Source organism: Chiloscyllium plagiosum, chromosome 1, assembly GCF_004010195.1.
Source record: "Chiloscyllium plagiosum isolate BGI_BamShark_2017 chromosome 1, ASM401019v2, whole genome shotgun sequence".
NCBI lineage: Eukaryota > Metazoa > Chordata > Chondrichthyes > Orectolobiformes > Hemiscylliidae > Chiloscyllium > Chiloscyllium plagiosum.
The window spans coordinates 94,987,741-95,015,035 of record NC_057710.1 but is presented as its reverse complement, the minus strand read 5'-3'; the positions used below and the strand labels follow the sequence as shown (position 1 = coordinate 95,015,035).

Here is a 27,295-nt window from a genome sequence, read left to right as displayed (position 1 = left end):
GAGATGTGTTGGAGGGCATCTTTAACCACGTGGGAAGGGAAATTGCGGTCTCTAAAGAAGGAGGCCATCTGGTGTGTTCTGTGGTGGAACTGGTCCTCCTGGGAGCAGATACGGCGGAGGAATTGGGAATACGGGATGGCATTTTTGCAAGAGATAGGGTGGGAAGAGGTGTAATCCAGGTAGCTGTGGGAGTTGGTGGGTTTGTAAAAAATGTCAGTGTCAAGTCGGTCGTCACTAATGGAGATGGAGAGGTCCAGGAAGGGGAGGGATGTGTCAGAGATGGGATGACAATAATAATCAACCCAAGACTCAACATAACTGAACTATTCTATAGCTTAACGTGACACTTAGTTTGTACTGAGTAATATGAGGTAATAAGAATAAATATCAAAAGAAGCAAGAAAAATGCTAATTTGGGACTCTGTGCTGAGCTGTGCCCTCCTGAATTTTGTATCTGACTTGGAACATAAAAAATAGGAGCAGAATTAGGCAATTTTGCCCCTTGAAACTGCTCTGACATTTGATAAATCATGGCTGATTCACCTTGGCCTCAATTCCACTTTCCTGCTTGTTCTCCATAACAATTCACCCATTACTAATTAAACATTTGTTGATCTCTTCCTTAAATTTACACAATGTCCTGGCAATCCACTGCATTTGGGGATAATGAATTCCACAGATTCAGGACCCTTAGTGATAAGCAATTTCTCCTCACCCTTTTAAATTTGGAACATTTTAACCTAACCACTGGGCGGCACAGTGGCTCAGTGGTTAGCACTGCTGCCTCACAGTGCCAGGGACCCGGGTTAGATTCCCACCTCGGGTGACTGTGTGGAATTTGCACATTCTCCCCATGTCCCCTCCAGGTGCTCCAGTTTCCTCCCACAATACAAAGATGTGCTGGTCAGGTGAATTGGCCATGCTAAATTGCCCATCGTGTTAAATGCGCCGGGTGGGTTGCTGTTCGAAGGGTCAGTTGGGCCAAAGGGCCTGTTTCCATACTGTCGGGAATCTAATCTAAAACTATGACCTCTCATTCCAGATTGCTACATAAGGCGAGGCAGCCTTTCTGCAACAATTTTGTCAATCCCCTTTAGCATCTTGTATACCTGAAATAGATGTCTTACTCTTCTCAATTCCACAGACCCAAACCCACTGTCCCACCCTATCCCCTAAACCCTGTATTAACCATGGCTAATGCATTAACCTAGCTTACACATCCTGGACACTATGGGGCAATTTAGCATGGCCAATGCACCTAACCTGCACATCTTTGGACTGTGGGACGAAACCAGACCGCCAGAGAAAACCCACACAGACGCAGGGAGAGCGTACTCCAGAAGCGGTTTCACTCATACCTTGTATAGTTGCAACAGCACTTCCCTACTTTTGTATTCTCTTCTTTTAAATAATTTTATTTGGTATTTCCTTGGTATTAGAGTAAGAGGTGGAAGCTGGGTGAGAGGGAGGTCTAGAATGGACACTTTATAGGTTTGAACTATGTTGTACATCCTCAATGCTGCACCTGTTTCTTTTCAGCTCGAGTGAAAGACAGCATTGAGAAATGAGACATGATTGAGGGATGATCAGAAGTTTGCTCATCAAAAGTTTTTTTTGAAATTGATGCCCAGTATAATTATTGCCATGCGTGATGCTGTTTGTCACTTTTATCTGTGGAGTATGTTATTGTCCTGTAGACATTGATCACATTTGGGAGTGTACATACTACTTACATGAAAGTGTAGTGTTTAAAGTTTCTTTTAAAAGCATACTTTCACAGTGCACCCTGCAATATTCATTTCACAATGAAAGGAAAACAGATCAAAACTGGACCTTACTTTAGTGACAGTGTATTGAATTTTTTTAAAAAGAAAGACTGGTGCCTACGGATAAACAAATATAATGCCATCTCCACAATACAAAATCAAATTATTCCAATCTTATTTTGAAATTTCTGGAGAAACAGTCAATAATGTGGGTTAAGATTAGATTACATTACAGTGTAGAAACAGGCCCTTCGGCCCAACAAGTCCACACCGACCCGCCGAAGTGAAACCCACCCATACCCCTACATTTACCCCTTACCTAACACTACGGGCAATTTAGCATGGCCAATTCACCTGACCCTGCACATCTTTTGGACTGTGGGAGGAAACCGGAGCACCCGGAGGAAACCCACGCAGACACGGGGAGAACGTGCAAACTCCACACAGTCAGTCGCCTGAGGCGGGAATTGAACCCGGGTCTCAGGCGCTGTGAGGCAGCAGTGCTAACCACTGTGCCACCGTGCCGCCCACTAAGTTATGTTTACAGAATTTCCAGTGCATCATATGTAAAAGAGATTTGGCAGGAGCAAGTGACATGGATTTTGTGAAGCATGATTGACTAAACTTCACTTAAGATATAGCTAAGCACCTTTGAAAAAAAAAAATTTGAAAAGTCATTACCCTGATGCTCTGACACAATTTTCCCTTTCAGTGGTTAAACTGTAAAATCTATTTTGTTCCATTAAACTGTATGCTATGAATAGTACATGACCAGGGGAATTCCTTTAGGAATATTCAGTTGGCACATTGTAACTTGCTTGTCAACCACTAAGGAATAAAACAAAAAGCAGCTTTCATTTTGAACTGTAAACACTGTAGCTTCATTTCCCTAGGGAACAAATTATTTTGAATTTCAAACAAAGTTGTAAAATGGTGATTCTCCTTCAACTCCTCCCCTAAACAGCAAGGTGAAATCAAGTAACCGAATTATCTGCTTATACTATTCAGTCGCATTAATTTTGCAACAGGAGTGTAATGTATCATGCCTAACTTTAGATCCTTGTTTCAAATTTTAAATGGAGAAAGTGAGGTCTGCAGATGCTGGAGATCAGAGCTGAAAATGTGTTGCTGGAAAAGCGCAGCAGGTCAGGCAGCATCCAGGGAACAGGAGAATCGACGTTTCGGTCATAAGCCCTTCAGGAGAAGAAGGGCTTATGCCCGAAACGTTGATTCTCCTGTTCCCTGGATGCTGCCTGACCTGCTGCGCTTTTCCAGCAACACATATTTTCAGCTCAAATTTTAAATGCCAAATTAAGATTTTACAATGATTCAGTAATTTGAATTAAATGTTCTTACTTGCAAAAAGCTTACCTATCAGAGTAAACAGTCCATGTCTGAAGATCAGATAATTATGTACAGCTTTTTCTTGTAATAGGAGTGCTTTGGCAGTTGTGTAGGAAAATGGTATAACCATTTTGCGTTTCTGTTTTCTTACAGATGACAATGAGATGAATGGCCCGTTAAAGTGTTTTTTATTTCAGAGTTTATGTTGCATCTAATGAAAATTTTACTTTTCTTCCAGCACTATTCAACTATGGCTGATGCAACTCAAAATGGCCCTCAGGGTGGTATCTTGGTGAGTACAGCAAAATGCTCTCAGTTGGTGACTGATTATTATTACAGCCATAATTTGGTAAATTGTTTGATCCTTCATAAATCCTTTTCTGTGCTGTAGTTTGAGCAAACTAAATGCTTTCCATCTGCTAAGTTTTATCTTCTCATTTTCCCTTACTTAAAGCATCTAAACTATATCTAATAATAGTTTCCTCTTTTTAATTAATGGAGGCCATTTGATTTTCACTCTGCATTGCAACCAGAATATTAAAAAAGAAACTGCAGTTATGTTCCTGTAAGTTATGGCGATGTAAGTAAATTGTCACAAGTTACCTTTAATTCAGCTACTTATTAAGAAATCTCCCAGACTATCAAGCATTGAAACAATCATGTAGCAAAAAAAAAGACCCTCAAGTAAGCAAGTATAAACTTGTGATTCAACTTAGCTATTACCGAATTAATGGTGGAATCTGACCAGGACATCAACCAACAGTGATCTGTCTCTAAAACTTTTCAGGGTTAGGACCCTCTGTGTGTTGTTCTTTGAAGTTCTGCTGTTGAATTGTTCTGGTGTTGGATTCTTATACAGATTTTTGTCCTTCTGTCTCTGAGGTGATATATTGATAACTTCTTTAGAGTCCTTCATCTGAGTTACTGTAAGACTGCAGCTATCTTCCTTACCAAAAGTAATTTATTTATTCAAAGACTCTTCCAAGTCACAGCTTTCCTGTAGTTAACTCCTTAAAGTCTTTTGCAGGGCAATCAGTTGTCCTTGTGGCAATAAAGCATCCAGTTTATCAAGCACGTGTCAAAGCAGTTTATGTAATCTTGCCAAGACATGACAAATTGATTGAGTCTCTGTATAACAGCTTGTCTTTGTTCCTTAACAGTTTATTCCAGGCACAGTTATTACTGGGTGTAATAATTTAACTTTTGTTGATTCATTCGGTCCATGAACAGTTATGAAATCTATAACATCACAACCGCCTCCTCCTTGTTTGTTATTTTTAATCTGAGCAAACATTACTAAATGGCCATTTCCTACCTCATCGGTTCATAACCAAGTTGAATTGCACCATGCCCAATTTTAAATGTACCATTTCATTATGCGGTACAGGTACATGCAAACTACAAATCAATGAAGTACAGAATAATGATCAGTAAATAAATCATAAGCATATTAAACATGCACAAAGAAATAAACATGACCAAAACAAGTGGAGTAGTGAGCATGCATTATGCTTCACTCATTGCCATTTTAAGATTATCATTCCTTGACAAGGCTACAACAAGATATGAAATAATATGTACCCATGCATCTGAGTGTGCATTAGTTCCAATTTCAAACGTCATCCACCAAGAATGTTTTTAATATCTGTCTTAATTCTCTGGCTATTCTGCCAAGCCTTAAAATGTAACCTGTGTACCTTTCTCAAAGTCTGAAGTAATTCTTCTAGATGTTCCCTTTTTAGGCAATATGGACCTCATATTTTTGTCATTAAGACATAACCATTGCTCTAGCTGAATCGGTCACATCAAAGGTTGTAGATTTCTCCAATTTCATTGTTCATAAGTGTATGGGCATTTGAGGGTGAACGCAAACTGTTGAATCAGTGATGGGACAAATTATGATAATGATACTCTTTTAATGATACTATGATACAGTTTTCCTCTACTTGAAATTTTGAAAGTACAATTAACTGTTCCATTATCTCTGGACTCAAAACTGCATGTGGCTTGTCCAGTTGTGTAAATGGGATAGGAATAAACAATAATTTTATAGTGTTGGCATTCCTTAAGTTCTATAGTGTTATTATTCATTGTACCTAGCATACCTTTACCTTGAGAAATTAGTTAATTTAATTGATCACTTACAATACTGATGTCTAGGCCATTAACAGCACCATAAATGCCTGTGCAACCCTCTTGATGGAGAACACTCTGACCAATTCCTCATAAATGATCGGTAAGGGTTTTCAAAATGACATACGTTTTCATATAACACTTTCCCTGTATTTCTCGTAACTATCCCACTTCTTGGTCTACTTTTTTTTTTAACAGGGCACACCTCAGAGATTTCAGTAGTGGTGCAAATGTGATCTGAAGTTTTGTGTTTATCATCAGCACAAATGGACTTGATTTCTGCATTGCATGTAAAATTAATGCTTGAAGTTGTAGGCAGAGACATACATCTCCCAAAGCTGTCAGTCTGCACATATCATTGTTTGGTTATGTATACGCACCATTTCCAGTGAACATTGGCCTTGCTGCTTACTGTGTACTTTACCTGCAAAAGCCAAGCTTGCAATACAATTCCAATAATCGGTTTACTAGTTTATCTAAAGCTCTTATTGATCCTGTTTCTGATCTTATTGCCGCATTGGTGGCAGCAAGCAAATAGAATAGAAATTTATTGACAAGTGTACTTTCACATGAAAAATGCAGTGAAAAGTTTTATTAGTCACCATACCACGATGCCTACACTACTAACAGAAGTCATTCTTAATAAACAAAAGTAAGATTAGGACAATGTTCATCAGTTTCAGTTAATGGCACCTGAGCTTAGGGAAAGCCAATTAAGGAATAACGGAATCCCCCTAGACGCAGCAGGATAAGACTGCTATTCCAGGGTGAGAATGCCATGCCCAACTGGAAATCTCTGCCAAAGAAGACCATCATGCCAGGTTGCTGGAAGCCATCTCATTGCTGGGCAAGGAGAAGCCTTCTGTTCCCCACCTGATGCTCCTCTAGACACTGTCACCAATCCACTGTCAGTCCCTTTTGTCCACGTTTCCGCTTTTCCACACGCCTGGGCCTAGCTACGGACCTAGTTGTGGCCCAACCTACGGGTCCAGGCTAGGGCTTTAGCCCAGAACCTGCTCTTTGCTTGACAGGAGACCCTAGTATGCAGTAGAGCCATGTCCAGCTTGTCCTGGCATTGCTGCCACTTTCGTCAGATGCCTCCTCCATCACCCATCACTCTCCATTCTCTAAAGAAAACAAAGTGGGGAAAGAAAGAAAAAGCAAAAATGCAAAGAAGAAAAAGAGAGCCAATGGGAGTACTCTTGCCCGAGACTCAACTCCTCAGCTCCACCACCATCATCTTGAAAGAGCAAGTCCAGCATGGACTCCTGGCAGCAGTGTCAGAGGTGAGATTGGGTTCTGGCAGCTTCTGCATTGACATGGTGGTTCTAGTACTGACTCGGTGCATTTGGGTTTCTGGCAGCGTTTGCATTCAGCGCAGTTTCATGGAGGCGCAGGCAGGTTTGGCCCAGTACGGACCCAGTGGCATCTGCAGTGGCTGCATTGGTGAGGTGGGCCTGAAGAGGGAGCATTGGTGGAGGTGAGAGAGCACAAAAGAGGGTGACTTTCATTCGAGCAGTGGTGGGCGAAGGAGAGTCTTACCACGAGACCCATGGTGGAGCATTTGTATTGCACAAGTTGATCTGGTCAGTCCGATGACAAATGGCTAAGTCATCAATGTCAAATGTTCAGGTCTGCCTGTTGGGCTTAAGCAGAGCTGGTGTCCAACAAGGCAGAAAAACTATGGTAGAAGATGGCTAAAGTTTACTGAAAACAAGACTATCAAAACTGAATGTGAGGGAATAGGTTAGCAGGGTGACAAGTGGAATGCCAGAGTCTAAGCAATTGGATTTTTGCAAATGTCATTGTAAATGACCAGTGCAGAATCTTCTGAAGTTGATAAAGGAAGTGATGTTGGAAAAGGATTAGGATGCTTTGAGTGAAAGATGCAAGGACATAGTTGAAGATAACTATGTATGCTACTGAGATAATTGGATTAGAAATTTAACATGAAATTGTAAATTTGGACATGCGGTTATGAATGAGAGTTTTATATGGGTGCAGGGGATCAGGGAAGAAATAGGAGGGCCAACAAAATTGCAAGAAAGCAAAGTAAATTGAGACTGTGGTTTGACATTGCTGAATACAGAGATTGGATGAGAAAGCATTAGCTCTGAGTTTGGGATAGGGGAAAAGTATGAGGATTACAATGTAACAAAATGAAGTGGTGTGAAAAGGTAAGTGGGGGGGGGTTAGATCTGATAAATTTGATGATGAGGATAATATTGCCTTGACATTGGTTCAGGTGAGACAAGTGGTTTTAAAAAAAGGTGAAGAGGCTTCATTGCCACCTCTGACCCACATTTTCATTAGAACCAGTTTATCATTGTGGTTGTCCACAAGAAAGTTGTGGGTAGCAAAGTGTCTCCAGCCCACTTTACTCCTCTAACTCAGTTCACTGTTCTTCTCCGTTCCTGATTTTATTTAATTCGGAATTTGTTCATAAGTTTCTGCTCTTCTATGAGAGATCTTTTATTTCCAACCTGTTTCATTGCTCCAATTTATTTGATTTACTTCAATTCATGAACCTGAACTTTTTTACTGTTAAAATTTACCTTAGGCAAAGCAGCAAATGTCATTTCATTTAATAAATGCTTTATTTCATTTAAATTCTCACTCCAGCTAAAATGTTAATTCACAGAAGTTCAGTGAATTCCTCACCCCATCTGAAAGCAGTAATTTTAGTTAATTGATTTCACTCAATTCCCCATTTGATTTCCTTCTTTTCTACTTCCCATTACTTTAAATCCATATTTAAACTTATTGATAGAAAAAATTTTGGCAATTCATTCCTTTGGGAGATTTGATTTCTGCTTCTCTTTTAGTTTATTACTTTCCCGCAAGTCAACATTTATTTAACTAATTAATTTATTCAGGCACTTCATTTGATCAATTCGTTACTAATTACATCTAATTCCTCACCCAAAAGACTAATGAGTGAGTAATCTCATCATATTTCTAACCCTTGTGCAGATTAATCAATTTAAACCAATACAGGTCTGAACTACCTGTACACAATGCCGCAGGCATCGTTTTTGCATATTGTATAAAATCTCTCTGTAGGATCTGCAATTCTTGTGATTGGATCTGCATTTACTTTAATAGTTTTTCAATCACACTTTTTTCAGAACATCCCTGTCATTAGAAAATCCTCCAACTCAAGTATGAACATTTCACATGCAATCTAAATTTGAATTTTCGCTTACATGTTCAAGTACCTATCCCAAACATTCTTTGCAAGTATACAAAATTGAGCTGAGTGAAGGAATTATATAACTAATGAGAATCCAAATCACATTCTGACTTTCACATATTTATATTCGCATCCTTAAAGTCCACACTGAGGATGGATATGGTAACTGGGTTATGATCGTGATCAATTGTGTAGTTTCAGTATGCGGCTTGTTTGAGAATAAGCAGAAACTTTTTCAGTATTGTAAGGCACTCTCTCTGCAGGATTGTCTTCTACTCTGAAATTAAGATAATTCGCTAGCACATTATTCAAATCTAATTATCCTTAGGAATTTTTTCTTTGGTTCAAATAATTATATTTTGTCTTTCTGATTAGGCAGATATTTTAGTTATGTGTTTGCTATTCTTGTCCAGATTGGTGTGAGAATGGTGTTTCAGAAGCATCAGAACTGGGACCACTGTTCACCGTTCACAGATTTGGATATAAGAATCAAAGTTTGAAAATTTTCAGATGACACCAAAATTGATAGGTAGTAAACATAGAGAAGAAATTTAGGAAGATTTTAACATACTTGCAGAACGAATGTGACCTTTCGCTTTGAACTTCACTCTAGTTAATTGTGAGTTTTTAACTTTTGAAAATGTTACCAGCATTCCTTCTGTTCTTTGCAAAACACCACATTATGGTTATTTCAGCAGGCGTACAAGTGAAAATTTTTCTGTGCTCCCTACCTACATTAGGAACTAGCTGACTTTCTCGCTCATGCTGAAGTAGTCCGTGTCCAAATGCAGCAAGACCTAGACCTTGGCCAGGCTTGGGCTGACAAGTCACAAATAACATACATTACACACAAATGCCAGGCAATGACCACTTCCAATAAGAGACATGTTAAGCACTGCTCTTTGATAGTCAGTGGTGTTGCCATCACTGAATCCCCCACTTTCCACATATCGTTGACCAGAAAATGAACTGACGCAACTCTTTAAATACAGTAGCTACAAGAGCAGATTAGAGGCTAGGAATATTGTGGTGAGTAATTCACCACCTGACTTTGCAAAGTTTGTCCACCGTCTACATGCACAAGTCAGGAGTATGATGGAGACTGTCACTTGTCTGAATGAATTCAGCTCCAATAAAATTCATAGACGTTCAACATAATTCATGATGAAGTAGCTGGCTTGATTGCTACTATATCAGCAAACATTCGCTCCCTCCATACCAACACTCAATAGCAGTAGCGTGTAATATCTACAATGTGCATTGCAGAAATTCACCAAAGATCTTTAGACAGCTCACTCCGAACCCATGACTGCTGTCATCTATAAGGACAAGGACAGTAGTTTTTAAAATTTCACTTGTGGCACGTGGGCATCGCTGGCGGACTAGCATTTATTGTCCATACAGAGTTAGGTTTGAGAAGGTAATGATGAGCTGTCTCCTTGAACCACTGTAGTTCTGTGCTGAAGGTTGAACGCCAATGTCTTCATGGAGTGAATTCCTGGATTTTGACTGATGAACAGTGATATATTTCCAATTGAGGATGATGAGTAGCTTGGAGGGCACATGCTGATTGTCGTATTACAATGTATCTGCTGCCTGTTGGCTATTTTTGCTATTTGCCATTCTAGCTATTTGAGTGTGATTTTAACATTGTGCTATTTTAGCAAGAATTCCAGTCAAAGAGTTGTACTGAAAATAATATGGTCAAAGTCTGTTGGCAATCCTAAAATATAGCACTAGACAAACCAGTACTGGAGTCATTATGGCATAGGAGGTGGCCATTTGAATCTCTGAGTCCATTGCCAGTTTTCTGAAGAGCAGTCCAGTTAACCCCACTCCTCATCATGGAATTTTACTTTTAAGGTAAAAAAACATTTGTAGCTTATGGATGCTTTGCATTTATAACCTGAAACTAGTTTCAACTGAATAATGTAGAAAGTTTTAATTTCCATTAGATCTTGGGAAAGTCGTCTTATGTAGCTGTTTGTTTGGCTAAACTAATTTGTTGAGGGATAGTTGTATGCTTTCAAAGCTGATTTTTTTTTGTATGATTTGTAACTGTTCCTACATGCTGTTGATAGAGTTACTCAGATAACTTCTTATGTCAGGATGGAGTAGAACTAGATTCCATTCATGTTCGTGTTTGATTTCTAAAACAAGAAACAACAAGCTCATAAAAATGCCTTAGGAAAATAGGAACAAGGGTAGATTATTTAGCCCCTTAATTATGGCAGATCTGTGACATAGCTCCATATATCTGTTTTTGTTCCATGTACTTCTCATATCTTTGACTAGTAAAAATCTATCAAATGCTGAACAAATTCAAGATTTGAGTGGTTTTTAAGCAAAGAATTATTCCCTAACTTCACTCCTGAGGTTCTGGCTCCAATATTTGGACTTTGTCCTGTGCACCTGGATTCCTTTTAAAAAAAAGTCTCTACAGAGGTATAGATAAGATAAATAATTGGGGCCAGTTAGCTCAGTTCACTGGATGGTTGTGTTTTTTTTTAATGCAAAGTGATGCCAACAGCACTTGTTTGATTTGTGCATTGGTATGGGTTACCATAACAGACTCTTCTTCTCAAGATCTTGCTTCACCCCAGGTGTCCCTTATGTTAAACAACCGCCAGTCAGTCTCTATCTAATGAGGGAGCAGCCTACAGTCTGTTTGGACTATGGTGGCATATATAATATATTAAAAACTTGGATCAAATCAGCCCTTCAGCTTCTGAATTCAAGGCGATACATGTTAGATTTTTGTAATTTCACTAAAGCTGTTATGTAAATTTAAGTTGTTCCTTGCAGAAAAGGCTTGTATCTGAGTAAATCTTAACCTATCTTTTTATTTATAAGGAGATTATTATATGGATCAGTCCTGATTAAATATAAGCATGAAATATTAATCATTTGTTGCCTTTATAGGTGACATTGAACCTTTTTCACTTATTTTTACTATTTGGGATTTGCAACACTTCATATTCTAATGAATAATATGGCTAATTTATAGGGTTAGGCAAAATATTACAGATGCTGGAAATCTTAAGCAAACACAGAACCTCCAAAGAAGACTCATAGAAGACTTGAAAGATTAACTCTGTTTGTTTGTCTCTCCACACATGCTGAATCTGCTAAATTCCTCCAGGGTTTGTGTATGTTCCTCCAGGGTATGTTTTCTGCAGTTCTGAGTAGGAATATGATTTGATCCAAATTTGTAGGCGGTACTTGAAACTAGTTGAAGTTTGATTTTGACAGCTGTGGATATTTTCTTAATTCTGAGAATAGACATCATTGAGCTGCTTAGATACTAATTCAGAGCTGTTTTCAGATGATAGCGATTGGTTTATGAATCTTGACCACCTGTATGCTATCTTGTTTTTGTTGTTCATTTGGGTAAATAAATATCACCAAAATTTTGGCATTGTGAAGATACTATTGATGGTCTATAATTCATTTATGAATCTGTATTGTGTGTTTCAGCAATTCATGATGGCTAACAAATTAGAGGCTGCAATGTGGCTTTCTCGACTCTTCACAGTGTACTGTTCCATCCTCTTTATATTTCCTTTCATGGGGTATGTATGTTTTATTACATGTTGAGTTGCTATTAACACTGAAGGCAAAAATAAGGTTTCCCTAAGGAAAATTAAAAACACTGTTATGCATCTCTAGATTTGTATGTTCTCAATGCACTTATTGTTAAGCATGAGTACATTTTGGGATTGAGGTGATTTTGTTAAATTATGCCAAACTTTCTCCCCTAAGCACAGAATTTCATCTCAACCTCTGGTTATGCTATTGCCTTGAAACAAATCTCTCACTGTTGCTAGTTGTGCACTTAGACAGTGATTATGTCAGATTTAGAAAATTTCATATCTGGTGAAACATTGCTCTTGATGGTCTTTTCAAAGCTAAGAATCTCAGTTCATTGTTCAACTGACAATGCTACATTACTGATATCATCCAAGAACATCTTATCTGCTCTTTGTGAATAATTCAGCGTCTGATCCATATATTTTTGAACTTTTATCTTTTTAAACTCCTATTTGTCTATTTGACCCTGAACTGAATTCCCAAGACCATACTCTGTCCATCTCTATAAAATTGCCCAGGACATTTAAGATAGGTTGAGAAATTTCACGGCATTAAATAGTTGAAAAACAAAACTGTTGTTTTCTGTGCCGCCACTGTTTCCTAACCACTAGTTTCATCCTCCCTGGCAACTGATAAAGATTTGATCAGACTACAGTCCATCTTGAGCTTAAAATGATCTTGCATGTCTGGCCCATGAGCAAGATTGCCCATTTCCATCTTTATAAAAATGTTCCTCTGCTTCTGAAAACTTCATTTGGACTGTTGTCTCCAGAACCAACCATTTCAGTGCTCTAACTGCCAGCATTCTACCTTTTAAGACATAAACCTGAACACAAGCAAAACTCTGACTTGTTTTCTAGTTTAGCAGCACCTTGAATTTTTGAAACACTCATGTTTCTTTACAAATCCCTCTGTGGCCTTTCCCTCGTCCCTTTAGATTTTCAAGGTCTCTTCACCATTCACACTCTAACCTTTAGTGCACCACTAACCTTTATTGTCCCATCAATAGATGCCAAGGACTCTCAGCTTTGAAATCCCTTATCCAAAACTCTCTTCTAATTTAAAATGTGCTTTAAAAGATGTCTCCTAGAGCAGGGTTTTGATTAACTACTCTAATATCGCTTTATCTGGCATGCTATGAAGTATCCTGTAAAGCACCTTTGGATGTTTTACCACACTACAACATTACATGTATTACAATCACAGACTAGATTCTTGACCTTGGTAGTTCAACTGCTAGCGCTGCACTACTGCTGTCATCCAAAAACAGGCACAACATCACCTTTTCAGCTCTGTGTGTAAAATGTAGAATCTGATCCATATGGTGTCCTTTAAACATTGTCCTTTTGGATTTTCCTGTGTTTGTGTTTTGTGTTCCTGTATTTTTTCTTGTGTTTTCTAATTATGAAACTGGCTCTTTTTTGTGAATTGAAGAGAGTTTGGCTACTTTGTTGTTTTTAAAAAAAATTTCATTTGGATCTGGGAGAAAGTTATCCAAAAGGGAGTGGATCCTTTTTAAATTGACCGTCTTGGAACTAATTCAGGGAGTGGAGCCAGTTAATTTGATAGACACACATCGATACCGAACGTGAGAGCTTAACAATTTGGGGTATCCTATCCAGAGCTGTAACAAATTGAAGAATCTTGACCAAAGTCTGATTGTAACCTATCAAGTGTTGTTAATGCTCCTGTGAAGCACCTTTTGGATGTTTTACCACACTAAAGACATTACATGTATTACAATGACAGACTAGAATCTTGACCTTTGTAGTTCAACTGCTAGCGCTGCACTACTGCTGTCATACTGACTTAATGTTGTTTTATCCAGATTCCAGCAAAAATGCTTTATATGGGTATTTCAGCAACTACAGATGCTTTTCATAGGCATATATTTCATAGACTCATAGAGGTCTACAGCAGAGAAAAAGGCTCTTCACATCAAGTCTACACCAGTCAAAAAGCAGGCATCTATTATAATTCTATTTTCCAGCTCTTCCTCATAATCCTGTATATCTTGGCATCGCAAATGCACGTCAAAATAGTACTTAAATGTTGAAGATTTCTGTCTCTGCCACCCTTGTGAGTTCCAGATTTTAGTGGAAAAAAAATATTCACTTCTCCTGTAAATTTCCTGTTCCTTACATGAAATCTATGCCTCAGTCATTGAGCTACCAAAGGGAAAAAATTCTTCTCGTCTACACTATCTATGGCCCTCATAATTTTCTGCATTTCAGCCAAAAGCCAATCTGAAACTCAAAGCTGTTTTCAAAGGTGTTTTCTCCCCAGTCAAAAAGAAATAAGAGCCAATCTCTGACCTTTTAAACAGAAGGCCAAATGCACAACTGTTTTTTGTTCACAAATAAAATCTTTGGCATTGAAATCAAATTCCCATTCACTTCCAAGAATATTCTATCATAATTTTGTTTTTTAAAAAAACCTCTGCAAAAAATTGTTACTAGTTAATCATTAAATCCCTTCAGACACACAGAACAGTGTCCACATGGCACTAGCTTAAATCCAAACTGAAATAAATATTAAAATATTGATACGTCTTACACCTCACACCTTACATCATAAAATGTTGATTCAGTTACCAAAATAGCCAACTAGCTTGTTTTTGTTCTATTATCAAAATAAGATAAACATCGTCAGGCTTCTTTGAACTCAAAATCATCTGTTTATTATGAATAAAACTTATACTTTAAGCAAGTGACAAACTCTGGTTAACATCAAAGCTATCATTCAGAATTAATATTTTACCCCCTTAATCTCATATGCAGACTTAGTTCAATTAGTAGTCCAGCTGTTATTCATAGGCACAAATAATAGATAAAATCCAGTAGTGTGGGATGGAAAAAGAATCGGTATACTACAGTTGGATCACGTGTCAGCATTCAGTTTCAAGGTACATACAACAATAATGAATGCAATGATCATGTTTGGATATGGCTACTACTTGTGGTTCTGTAATCCTGCAAGGGACTCATCACATTCTGGAGACTAAGATGCCACCCCAAACACTTTCTTAGTTAAAGTTGTTGGCAGGTGTAATTTTTGGGGTTCTCTTGAACAGTCACTTCTTCTATAACACAATGGTTGTGTTGTGCAACCCCACATTGTAGAAAAGTTTGTGCTTTAGAAACAACATCCTCACTTCATCAATCACATTACAGCGAATTTGCATTGACAAAACAGACATTATAGCAGAATGACTTGTAATTTGTGTGATAAGTAATTTCTGTTGCTGTTTGTCTACCTCTGAATGCTGAAAATCAGACCATTGGAGTATGGACCACAAAATATCAATCTTTTGCTTTGGATGTTAATTTTACTAGTTCAGAGCATATAATTTGTAATATAAAGCAGCATACTTGTGGATTGGATATTTGTTTTTTAGTAAAATCTAAGTTTTAGGAAAGAAAACCCTGAGTTGTCTTGCATAATATGGTTTGGAGCCACAACGACTTGAGCATTTATGGTTAAATTATTGGTAAAAGTTGGCAGCTTCATATAATCTGTGGAAACAAAGGAGCAGATCTGCTAATCTTTGTTGGTTTGGTGATACAGGCCCTCAAATTGTCATCAGCATCCTTGAGTTAAGGGCAGTAAAGAATCTGTAGATGTTACTATACTTGAGTATTATTCAATTATTCTTGAAATAAAGTTATCTTTTGTGGAATTTTGATGAGAGTGGAATTATTCCCAGCTAATGTGGTCTCTACATCAAGCTCAGCTCCTGTAAGGAGGTACAAGAATTATCTATGAACCAATATTAAAAACTGATCACTTTTATAATACAATACAATACAGTACAACACAGGAACAAGCCCTGTGGTCTGCCAAGCCTGCACCGATTCCTAATCTTTATTTAGACCTGCTACTTATTGCCTGTGCATAGTTTCTATCCGTCTATTTGCCTGTAGAATTATGCATATGATAAATCACTGCGTTTAAGAAATGAAATATGAAGTTAACAAGTCTTGGGTGCTTTCTTTTCAAAAATAATGTAAATGTTAATTACCTAAATCTGCTCCTTTGTTTCCACAGATTATATGAAGCTGCCAACTTTTACCAACGTGCCCTGTTGGCAAATGCCCTTACCAGTGCACTTCGATTACACCAACGCTTACCTCACTTCCAGTTGAGTCGTGCTTTTCTGAGCCAAGCCCTGCTTGAAGATAGCTGTCATTATCTCCTTTTTTCATTGATCTTCGTCAATTCTTATCCAGTTACCAGTATCCTTTAAATGTTGACTGCTTAGTAGTGGAATTAACAGTCATATAAAAATATTTTTCTAAATGCATAAAAAATAAGTTCAAGACTGTTTGTTTCTGATTATACTTGCACAAATTGAATAATTTAACAAGCTTCTTTTAGAGTACTTTTTTGTGTATATTTATACATTTGTGCTTGTTTAGAAGGTAATCCTAAAGTACGGCTACTTTATATGTTAATCTATAGGAAATACTGTATGATGCTCCAAAATTTTGAGCAAGGAGCAGAGCAAAGGCCATTCAGTCCCTTAAGCTATTCAGCCATTCTATAATGACAAAGCTCATTGTAATATCAAGACCCCATACATACTTATCTTGATTAACCTTGTACTCCTTGCTTCAACAGAATTTATCTATCTCTGGCTTAAAAGTATTCAAGGACTCGAGTTCCCCCAACTTAAAAATACTTTTAAAAAAGCTGAAAACGTCCTGAGAGAAACAAAATTTACCTCATTTGTTATAATGAGTGACTCCATGTTCCAGATTCTCTCTGAAGACCCTTCCACGTCTACCATATAAAGACCCCTCAGTAGCTTGTTTGTTTCAATCGAGTCTCTTAATTTTGTTAACCCCAGCCTAACCTAAGCAACCTTTTTTCATATGCAGCCCATCATAACCAGGTATTAGTCTGGTAAACACTTGTGACACATTTTGGGTATTTTGCTAACCAACCTGTTCAGAGCTGTCATTACAAATCTCTGGAGCACTTAGAACTTGAACTCTCGTCTGTCTGCACTACAAGAGCCTGTCTGACATATTCTTAAATATGGTGACCAACGCTCTGCACAGTATTTCACATATGGTTTTACTAGTGCTATCCATACCTGAAGCATAATTTCCCTACCTGTGTTTATGATTAGGTTTGTTTATCATTCTATTAGCTTTCTAAATACTTGCATACCTGTATGGTAATCTTTGATTTGTGCACTAGGATATCCAGATCTTTCTGCAGCCCAGAGAATGTAATCTTTCATCATTAGGTCTTTTTTTTAAAATTCCTGCTAAAATTGAATACTCATACTTTCTGACTTTATGTACTCCATTTACCAGATTGTTTTCCCCTCCCTTAACCTAGCTAGATCTCTCTACAACTTCCTATGTCCTCTTCATAAATTACTTCCCAATCTAACATTGTATCATCAGAAAATTTGGCAACCATACCTTCTGTCCTTTCATCAGTCATTTCTACATGTTGTAACCAGTTGAGGTGCCAGAACTGAGCCTTGAGGCTTACCTCTTGTCAACCTGAAAATGACCCATTAATGTTTACTTTCTGTTTACTGTTAGCCAGTCAATGCTACCCCTTATCCATAAGCTTTTATTTTCCCAAAAAACTTTTGATCTGACAATTGTCAAATGCCTTCTAGAAATCTAAGTACAGTGTGTCCGCTGTTTACCCCATTATTCTCACATGTACCTCCTTAAAAAGCTCCTGTTGATTAGCCAAACATTATTTCCATTTCTCAATCACGTTGACTCTGTCTGATTGCCTTTAATTTATTCAATCGCCCTGCTATTTTTTCTTTAATAGTAGCTTCTAACATTTTTCTCATTTATTCACTTAATTTGCTATACACAGGATCTTACATGGAAACTGATTGTTGTTACACCGATTAATAAAACAGTGTTTTAGAGAAGTAGTTTTCCAATTCTGAAATGCTTCAGGATTCTATAAAGGCGTCAGAAAGTTCTAAAAAGGTACAAATTCGCCTTCTTCATAGTGAAGATTTGGAACACAGAATACTTACAGTTTCACGATAATTTCTAACTTAAGTTCATTATGTTAATTTCACTTCACTGTTTTGATGCTACAGTGAATAGTATCTTTCTTAACTATCTACTTCAGTGAGTATTTTTCCAGTTTTCTTATTTTCTCTGCTGCATGCTACAGCCTACACAAAGAAAATTATTGACGTGAGTATTGGTATTTTTGAAAGATATTCTGGCTTGCACGTTGTGATGGCCTAAAATTTGTCATTTTATTGATGTGTACTGCTTTTCAAAGTACAAGTTTCAAAAGCTGAATTTAAAAAGTTATTTTGACAGTTTTCTTTAGATGAAAATAAATGCAGAGATATTCTATGACATCATTACATACCGGCCTTGCCCCAGTCAAAAAAGTCTGGCAGGCTTACTTTCCTTACTTTTGTTAAGGAGTGACCCACATTACAGGATGTTGCAGTCAAAGGTGATAGAATTTTTAAATTACTAATGTGAAAATTTTAGTTGCCAACCTTTAAAAGAGAAGTAACACATACATACGCATTATTGGCAAAGTGCATCATAAAAATTCCATTCCAGTTTTTCCGATGAAGAGGTAAATTTGCATAAAACCACCTCTACAGATTAAAGATTGATATTTATATTTAGAAAATCACATTGTGAAACTTGTGTTGTGCAGTATTTGTTCTCCAGTAGATACTGTACTGAACTAAACAAATTTCAATTTTAATTTGCTTTTGAGGCTATGTTTGCATGCAGAATATACTGCTTTTAATTAGCAATGCTGTTAGCTCCCAAAATCATAATTCTGCGTAACTGGCAATTAGCCTTGAATATTAGTACAACTGGTGAAGAATTGCATCATTTTACATTTTGAGAGTGCCATTGATGGGCAGAGAGAGAGCCCTGTCTCATACACGCAGACACAAGAACGCATCCCCCTGCAAATAAGGCAAGGGTGCAGTCTTTCTCCAAGCTATATTCCAATTATAATTGTTATAGGTGTTCTGGCAAATTAATTAGGATTAATGCGATTGGAGATAATACATGATTAAAGATGGAGTGTACTCTGATATCCTCTATAACCCTCAAAAAGTTCACTTGACCCTAGCTGCCTATACATGTTATATGCCTCCTTTTTCTTGACCAGGGCCTCAATAACTAGTCATCCAGGGTTCCCTACTCCTGCTTGCCTTACTCTTCACTCTAATAGGAACATGCTAGCCTTGAACCCTTGTTAACTCACTTTTGAAAATCTCCCACTTACCAGAAGTCCCTTTGCCTGCAAACAGCTACCCCCAATCAACTTTTGAAAGTTCCTGTCTAAGACCATCAATTTTGGCCTTGCCCATCTTGCTCACACCCCCGCCCATTTAATTTATCTGTCTTTTTCTCTTGCCTGATTCTTAGCTCCAATTGACAACTCATTTTCTACCTGGATAAAAGCAAATTACTGCAGATGCTGGAATCTGAAACCAAAAGAGAAAATGCTGGAAAATCTCAGCAAGTCTGTTAGCATCTGTAAGAAGAGAAAAGAGCTGACGTTTTGAGTCTAACTGAACCTTTGTCAAAGCTCAAAAAATGGAGAAGTTAAAAAAAAATTAAAAAGATAAATGAAATAAAATTACGAAGCAGAATGAAAACAGAGGGGTCGAGATGGGATAATCTTCTGAAGTTGTTGAATTCAGTGTTGAGACCGGCAGGCTGTAACATGCCTAGTCGGAAGGTGAGATCTGTTCCTCCAGTTTGCGTTGAGCTTCACTGGAACATTGTAGCAGGCCAAGGACAGACATGTGGGCATGGGAGCAGGATTGTGTGTTGTGCTCCCATGATCATTCTGCTTCGTAATTTTATTTCATTTATTTTATTTATCATTTTTTTTCACTTCTGTACCTTTTAATTCTTGATTGTCTCTCTTTCTCTTGCTCCCCACTCTTTCATCACCTTTTTCCTCTCCTCTTCCCCCTTTGCTACCCTTCTCCCCTGTTTTCCATTTTGCCTCTGCCTCACCCATCCCCCACATATTTTGTCACATAGCACTGGCTTCAGCCTTGGTCATTCACAGCTCCTAATCTCTTTATAATCTCTCTATGCACTGTCATTATCACCTCTTTATTGCTATCTTTGCTTCTGGAGCCATGACTCCCCTTCTCTCAGTTTAGTATAAATACCTCTCTATTTCTCCCTTTTTTTTAGCTTTGAGTCAGTTAGATTCAAACCGTCAGCTCTTTTCTCTCCTTACAGATGTTGCCAGACCTGGTGAGATTTTCCAGCATTTTCTCTTTTGGTTTCATTTTCTACCTGTCTTGTTGTTTGGCAAAATTAGCTACCATTCACATCCCTCAATGATTTGACTGACATAGATTGTAAATAGCTGAGGATCTAACAGTGATCCCTATGCCAGTCAACCAGTTGCAGCTTGCCAACCTGAAAAAAGACACTTTTGCCAATTCTCTGCTTCCTGTTAGCTAAACAAACCTTTATCTGTCATAATGTCTTACACCGTGCCATGTTCTTTTATGTTGTGCAACAATCTTTTGGCATCTTATCAAATGTCTTTTGTAAATCCAAGTACACAACATCTAACTGGTCTATTTCTGTGTACTGTGAATGTTGCTTCATACAGTTTTCCTTTCACAAAGCTATGTTGCAACATAACTTATGTCTATTGGCTATTGTGGGACACCGAGCAGACAAGGAAAAGGAAAAGGTCTAAGAAATTGTAAACATAGATCTAGGTGGCTTCTTACCTGAAATACTAATGCACTGCAATACCTCATTATCCCTTGGAACCCAGTTGTTGCATGCAAAAATTTGACTGTGACTACATTTTATTATTAGGATTATGGAAAGACACTTGGTCTGTTTTCAGCTATTAATTGCTTTCTTCTTCATGTTTAGGTGCTAATTAATGTAACTTTTTTTCTTCCAATGTCAATACTGACATCAGTGGATTTATAGATTACAATCTCCTATCTGAGCTGTTTGGAGGAAGAGGGATGCTACATAGATCAGGCTGCTTGAGAGATGCTTTTCCCAACAATTATACTAGTGTTTGCATTTGGTATATGACTTATGTTGGTAGCATACTTTCTTCTCAAAAAAGTTTGATCTGCAGCACTTATATCTCTGAGAGATATGCATGACTCATTGTAATGTTGTTGTCTTCTAAAGCACCCAATTTCCATATCTTGCTTTCTATGTGAATGATGACATGTTTGTGATTTAAGGTGGCATTACTGACTAAGGTGATGTTTTTGTTATTCTTACCCAGCAATGATAATAGGGATCTAATTTCACAGAATATTTATCGCTTGCGTCAGTTACAGTGTTATACTATTTTCTGCAAAGTGATTGCAGCTTACATGCAGAATAAGACTGGCACATGCACTAATGACCTTTATTCCATACTCACCAGACATACTTCAGTATTGGCCAAGGAGAACATATTATTGGTGAGGTACAGTGCGTGAAAGTGTTCTTGAGGTCACTTCATTCAATGCTATTATTATCAGCCAGAACATATAGGACTGAATGTTGGACACCCCAGCAATTCACTTCAAAATATAAAACATTTCACTTTATATTTTTTTGTTGATTTTATGCTGGGTCATTTTGTTCCATTTTCTGCTGTTTTTGCTGTTAGTCCTATGTGGCATATATTTGGCAAATATCATTTGTTAGTTGTGACATGTCTTGGAGTTCTCAACATGTTTCCCTATTTCAACACACCTTCAATTGCCTTGCCCTGTTAAATTTCCATTGCATGCAGTTTTCTGCCCCCGATCCTTTTCATCGAATAATAGAATCCCTACAGTGGGGAAGCAGGTCATTTGGCCCATCCAGTCCCCATCGATTCTCTGAAGAGCATTCCACCCAGACCCACTCCCCTACCCTGCATTTCCCATGGCTAATCCGCCTAGCCTGCACCTTCCTGGACTCTGAGTAATTTAGCACGTCCCATCCACCTAACCTGTATATCTTTGGACTGTGGGAGGAAACGCGTGCAAACACAGGAAGAATGTGAAAATAGCCAGTCACCCAAGGCTACAATCAAATCTGGGTCCCTAGCACTGTGAGGGAGCAGTGCCAACCACTGAACTTACATGCTGCCCGATCTGCATATATTGAAAACTACTCCCTTTCCTAGGAATGGCTGGTGTGGGTAGAGCCTCTGTAAAATCTGGGCCTGCCGCCGCTCTCCTTTTGTAGCCTGGGCTTGCCACCACACTCTCTGTGCAACACTGACCTTTGCTTGCCATTGATCTCCCTGTGCAGCATGGGCCTTGACCTTCTGCTGTTGCTGTTCCTTCTGTTCAATGTGGTGGGACCTAGGAAAAGTTGCAGACACACAGTTGTCATAGGGGATTTTAATTTTCCTAATGTAGACTGTGACTGCCAGAGTGTTAAGGGCTTAGATGGGGTGGAATTTGTCAAGTGCATTCAGGAAAGTTTCCTCAAGCAGTATATAGAGGTTCCTACATGGGAAGGGGCAAAACTTGACCTACTCTTGGGAAATAAGGCAGGACAATTGATGGAAGTGACAGTGGGACCAGTGACCACAGTTCTATTAATTTTAAAATAGTTTTGGAGAAGGATAAAACTAGTTTACAGGTTCAAGTTCTAAATTGGGGCAAGGTGAATTTTAGAATTAGACAGGAGCTTGCATCAGGATGATTGGAGTAGTTTGTTTGCAGGCAAAGGGACCTCTGGCAAGTGGGAGGCCTTTAAAATGAGATAGCTAGTGTTCAAGGACTATATGTTCCTGAGAGGATGAAGGACAACATTGGCTTGAATAGGGAACCCTGGATGACCGGATAGCGAGGCTTTGACCAGAAAAAATGGAGGCGAGACCCGGGCAGCTGGGATCAAGGGAATCTCTGGAGGTATACAGGGAATACAGGAGTTTAGAGAAGAAGGAAATCAGGAGGGCAAAAAGGGGGCATGAGATGGCTTTGGCTGAGAAGATAAGGGTGAATTCAAAGAGGTACTTTAAGTATATTAAAGGAAAAAGAATTAACTAAAGAGAGAATAGGGTCCCTCAAGCACCAAAGTGAACATGAATGTGTAGAACTGCAGGAGATGAGCAAGATAGTCAATGAATAGTTCTCTGTGTTTACCCTGGGGAAAGACATGAAGACTTGGGAACTTGGGGAAGTTATTGGTGATATCTTGGGGACAGTCCACATATCACAGTAGAGAATGTGTTGGATGTATGAAGGTGGATAAATCTCCTGATCCTGACCAGGTACAGAGGAGCCTCGATTATCCAGAGGACACGGGCAGATAGTGTTTTGTTTGGTTAATCAAATTCTGGGTAATGAAATACCGGATAACATCGTTTAGCCAAGCATTGGGACCTTGCGATCTTGCTGGATAATCTGATATTTGGACAATCGAATGATGGATAATCAAGGTTCCTCTGTATATCCAAGAACACTGCAAGAGGTTAGAGAAGAAATTGCAGGGGCCCTTGCTGATATTTTTGCATCATCATGAGCTACAGATGAGATCCCAGGAGACTGAAGAGTAGCAAATGTGCCTTTGTTCAAGGAAGGGCTGCAAACAAAAGCCTGAACTATAAACCAGTAAGCCTAACATCTTTGGTGGATATGTTGCTTGAAGATTCTGAGGGGTAAGATATACATGCATTTGGAAAGATAGCGTTTGATTAGAAGTTGTCAGCATGGCTTTGTGAGTGGGAGATCATGCCTTCCAAATTTGTTAGAGTTCTTTGATAAAGTGTCCCGGAAGATTGGCGAGGGCAGGGCTGTAGTAGTCTATATGGATTTCAATAAGATCTTTGATAAGGTTCCACATAGTAGGCTCCTCTGGAAGGTTAGACAACATGGAATCCAGGGTGAGCTGACAAATTGGTTACACAATTGGCTTGATCGTAGGAAGCAGAGGGTTTATCCACCTTCATACCTTAATATGGAAGCATGCTTGTCAGACTGCAGGCCTCTGACGAGAGGAGTGCCTTGGGTCAGTGCTGAACCCATTGCCATTTGTTACCTATGTATCTCATTTGGATGAGGTTGTACAAGGCTTGTTTAGTAATTTTGCTGACAACACTACAATAGGCGGTATCGCGGACAGTGAGGAAGGTTATCAGAAATTGTAGCACAACTGTGATCAATTGGGGAAGTGGGCTGAGAAATAATAAATGGAGTTTAATATAGATAAGTGTGAGGTCTTGCATTTTGGAAAGTCAAATCAAGGTTAGAGTTTCATAGTGAATGGTAAGGCCTTAAGGAGTGTAGTGGAACAGATGGATCTTGGAGTTCAGGTTCACAGTTCCCTCAAAGTGGGGTCACAGGTAGACAGGGCAGTGAAGAAGGCTTTTGACATACTGGCCTCATCACTCAGGGCATTGAGTATCAAAGTTGGGAAGTTATGTTGTAGTTATACAGGACATTGGTGAGGCTGCACTTTGAATATTGTGTTCAGTTTTGGTCACCTTGCCATTGGAAAGATGATCTTAAGATGGAAAGAGAGCAGAAGAAATTTACAAGGATGTTGCCTGGCCTCAATAGTCTGAGTTACAGGAAGAGTTGGACAAACTAGGACATTTTTCATGAGAGCATAAGAAAGTGAGGGTGGACCTTATAGAGGTGTGTACGATCATGAGAGGATGGATAGGGTGAATGCATTTAGTCTTTTTTCCCAGGGTTGGGGAATTGAGGACTCGAGAGGAAAGAATAAAAGGGAACCTGAGGAGCAACTTTTTTTACACAGAGGGTTCAACACACATGGAATGAGCTGTCAGTGGAGGTGGTTGAGGCAGGTACATTAACAACATTTAAAAGGTATTTGGACAATACATGAATAGAAAAGGTTTAGAAGGATATGGGCCAAGTGCAGGGAAATGGGGTTAGTGTGAATGCACATTTTGGCTGGCATGGACTAGTTTGAGCCAAAGGGCCTGTCTCCGTGCTGTAGGACTGTGATTCTATTTCATCCCTTTGAATTCATGTAAAACTTGACAGTAACTGTTTTGTGATTTGGAAAAACTAATTGTAGAGTGAGAGGTGTGGTTCCCTGGGTTTCTGGGGCTGCATTCCTTTGAGATAGGGAAGCAGCAGAAGATTGACATTTATCAGAGATTTCTTTTTAAAAGTTTAAATTGAAAGGTGTGCATTTCTTGAGGGTTTTTTAGGGGCCTGTGAGGGGGAGAAATTTACTATCCTGGTGTTTAGCCTACATTTGACGCCAGGCTTACAGAATTGTGGTTACTTTTTAAGAGACTCAATCCTTTCTTCACCTGAAACATTGAGACTGTTCATATCTCCTCAAATCGTGTCAGACCTACTGGGTATTCCCATTTTCTGTTTACTTCAGATCTCCAGCTTCCATAGTATTTAGCTCATGTTGCAAATTTATAAAGGCTGCTTATGGGCATTATTTCAGATTGTGAGCAATCTTTACTCTGTTTTTGCGTCCTATGGATACAGTTATTTCATGTTACATGAATCTGTTTTCACATATCTGTCTGCAGCCACCAGTAATTGAACAGGCAATTTGTATTCTTTCATTATTCTGTTTCTTTACTCTTAGATTCTGGGTCCAACCAGTTTGGCCTTTCTGAGGTCAATCTTGGATAAAATTTCAGCTAATCAGCAGAACATTTTGAAGTTCATTGCCTGCAATGAAATTTTTCTGATGCCAGCCACCGTCTTCATGCTTTTAAGGTAATCTTAGTAGGTCTGTTTAAATACTCCGAGCTTCACAAGTGTAATTTAAAAGTACATTTCCTATTTGATCAATCTAGTTATTTGCATAGATGCTTAACAATAGTGAAATAAGTATCAAGTAATCATTTTGTATCCTTCTACTTCAATAGTGGGACTGGAAGCTTGCTGCAGCCTTTCATTTACTACCGATTTCTTGTACTACGATATTCCTCACAAAGAAATCCCTACTGTCGGTAAGTATATTTGTTATTTTAGAGATTGGATCACTTTCAGCAAGTGATGTCTTTATTTCATGGAATGGAGTATAAAAATAGTTTTGCTAAAGCAATACGAGGCATTAGTTAGACTTAGAATACTGCAAACAGCTTAGTGCCTCTTCTTGTTCGGCCAAATGGCCTTGATCTGCACTGTAGGGAATCTAATTTGTAGAGAATATAATCTAATATCTAAGCAAAGAAATACTTTGAGGCAATCTAGAGAAGGTTTAGTAGGATGATCCTGCATATGGAGGGATTTTCTTAAAAGAAAGAGTTGAGTAGGTTGGTCCTGTACTCATTACAGTTTAGAAGAATGAGAGGTGTTCTCCTTGAAGTTTGAAGGATTCTCAGGGGACTTGTCTGAGTAAACGTGGAAAGGTTGTTTTCCCCTTGTGGAAGAGTCAAGATGAAAGGCATAATCTCAGAACAAGTGGTTGTCCAGTTAGGACACAGATGAGGAATTTCTTCCTTCTAATGATAGTGGAATCTGTGGAATTCTTTACTGCAGACAGCCTGTAGAGGCTGGTTTGTTCAGTGTATTCAAGGTGCTGTCATGGACAGATTTCTAATCAGCAAAGGATTCAAGGATTATGAGGAAAGGGCAAAAAAATCATAGATGAAGACAATGTGGGAAAGTGTGAGGTTTAGCAGGAAAAATGTACTTTAACAGGAAGAATAGACTACGTCTCTATTTTCTAAACAGGGAAAGACTTGAGAAATCTGAAGCAAAGGGGCTTGAGAATTCAGTTGGCAGTTAGGAAGGTAATTGCAATGATAGCATTCATTTTAAGAGAACTAGAATATAAGAGCAGAGATGTACTGATGAGGCTGTACAAGGCTCTGGTTAGACCACCTTCAGAATATTGTGACACTTTTGAGCCCTGTGTCTAAGGATGGATATGCTGCCCTTGGAGGAAGAGCCTCACAAGAATGATCCAACAATCGAAAGGTTTGTCATATGAGGAGCAGTTGAGCACTCAGGGTTTGTACTTGATGGAATTTAGAAAGATGAGGAAGATCTAATTAAAACTTACAGAATACTGAGGGGCCTGTACTGAGGTAGAATGGATGTAGAGAAGATTTTTCCACTAGTAGAAGAGAGTAGGTCCATATGTCAGAGCCTTATAGTGAAGAGGCAATCCTTTAGAACTGAGATGAGGAATGATTTCTTCAGCCAGAGGGTAGTGAATCTGTGAAATTTATTACCGTGTGGACTGTGGAGGCCAAATCATTGAGTGTCTTTAAGTCAGGTTCCTGATTAATAAGGGGATCAAGGGTTACAAAGAGAAGGCAAGAGAATGGAGTTTAGAAATATATCATC

At 38.6% G+C, this 27,295-nt stretch overlaps 1 protein-coding gene across 1 annotated transcript in view; it reads left to right on the top strand.

Moving 5' to 3' along the window:
• tmem33 (transmembrane protein 33) overlaps positions 1-27,295 on the top strand; it is a 42,914-nt gene that overhangs the window by 2,228 nt on the left and 13,391 nt on the right. The window contains exons 2-7 of the mRNA XM_043692168.1: positions 3,349-3,402; positions 11,914-12,008; positions 16,075-16,262; positions 18,148-18,215; positions 25,581-25,714; positions 25,867-25,950. Coding sequence (XP_043548103.1) covers positions 3,361-3,402; positions 11,914-12,008; positions 16,075-16,262; positions 18,148-18,215; positions 25,581-25,714; positions 25,867-25,950 — 611 coding nt within the window. The 5' untranslated portion in view covers positions 3,349-3,360. The remainder of the gene's footprint in view (positions 1-3,348; positions 3,403-11,913; positions 12,009-16,074; positions 16,263-18,147; positions 18,216-25,580; positions 25,715-25,866; positions 25,951-27,295) is intronic.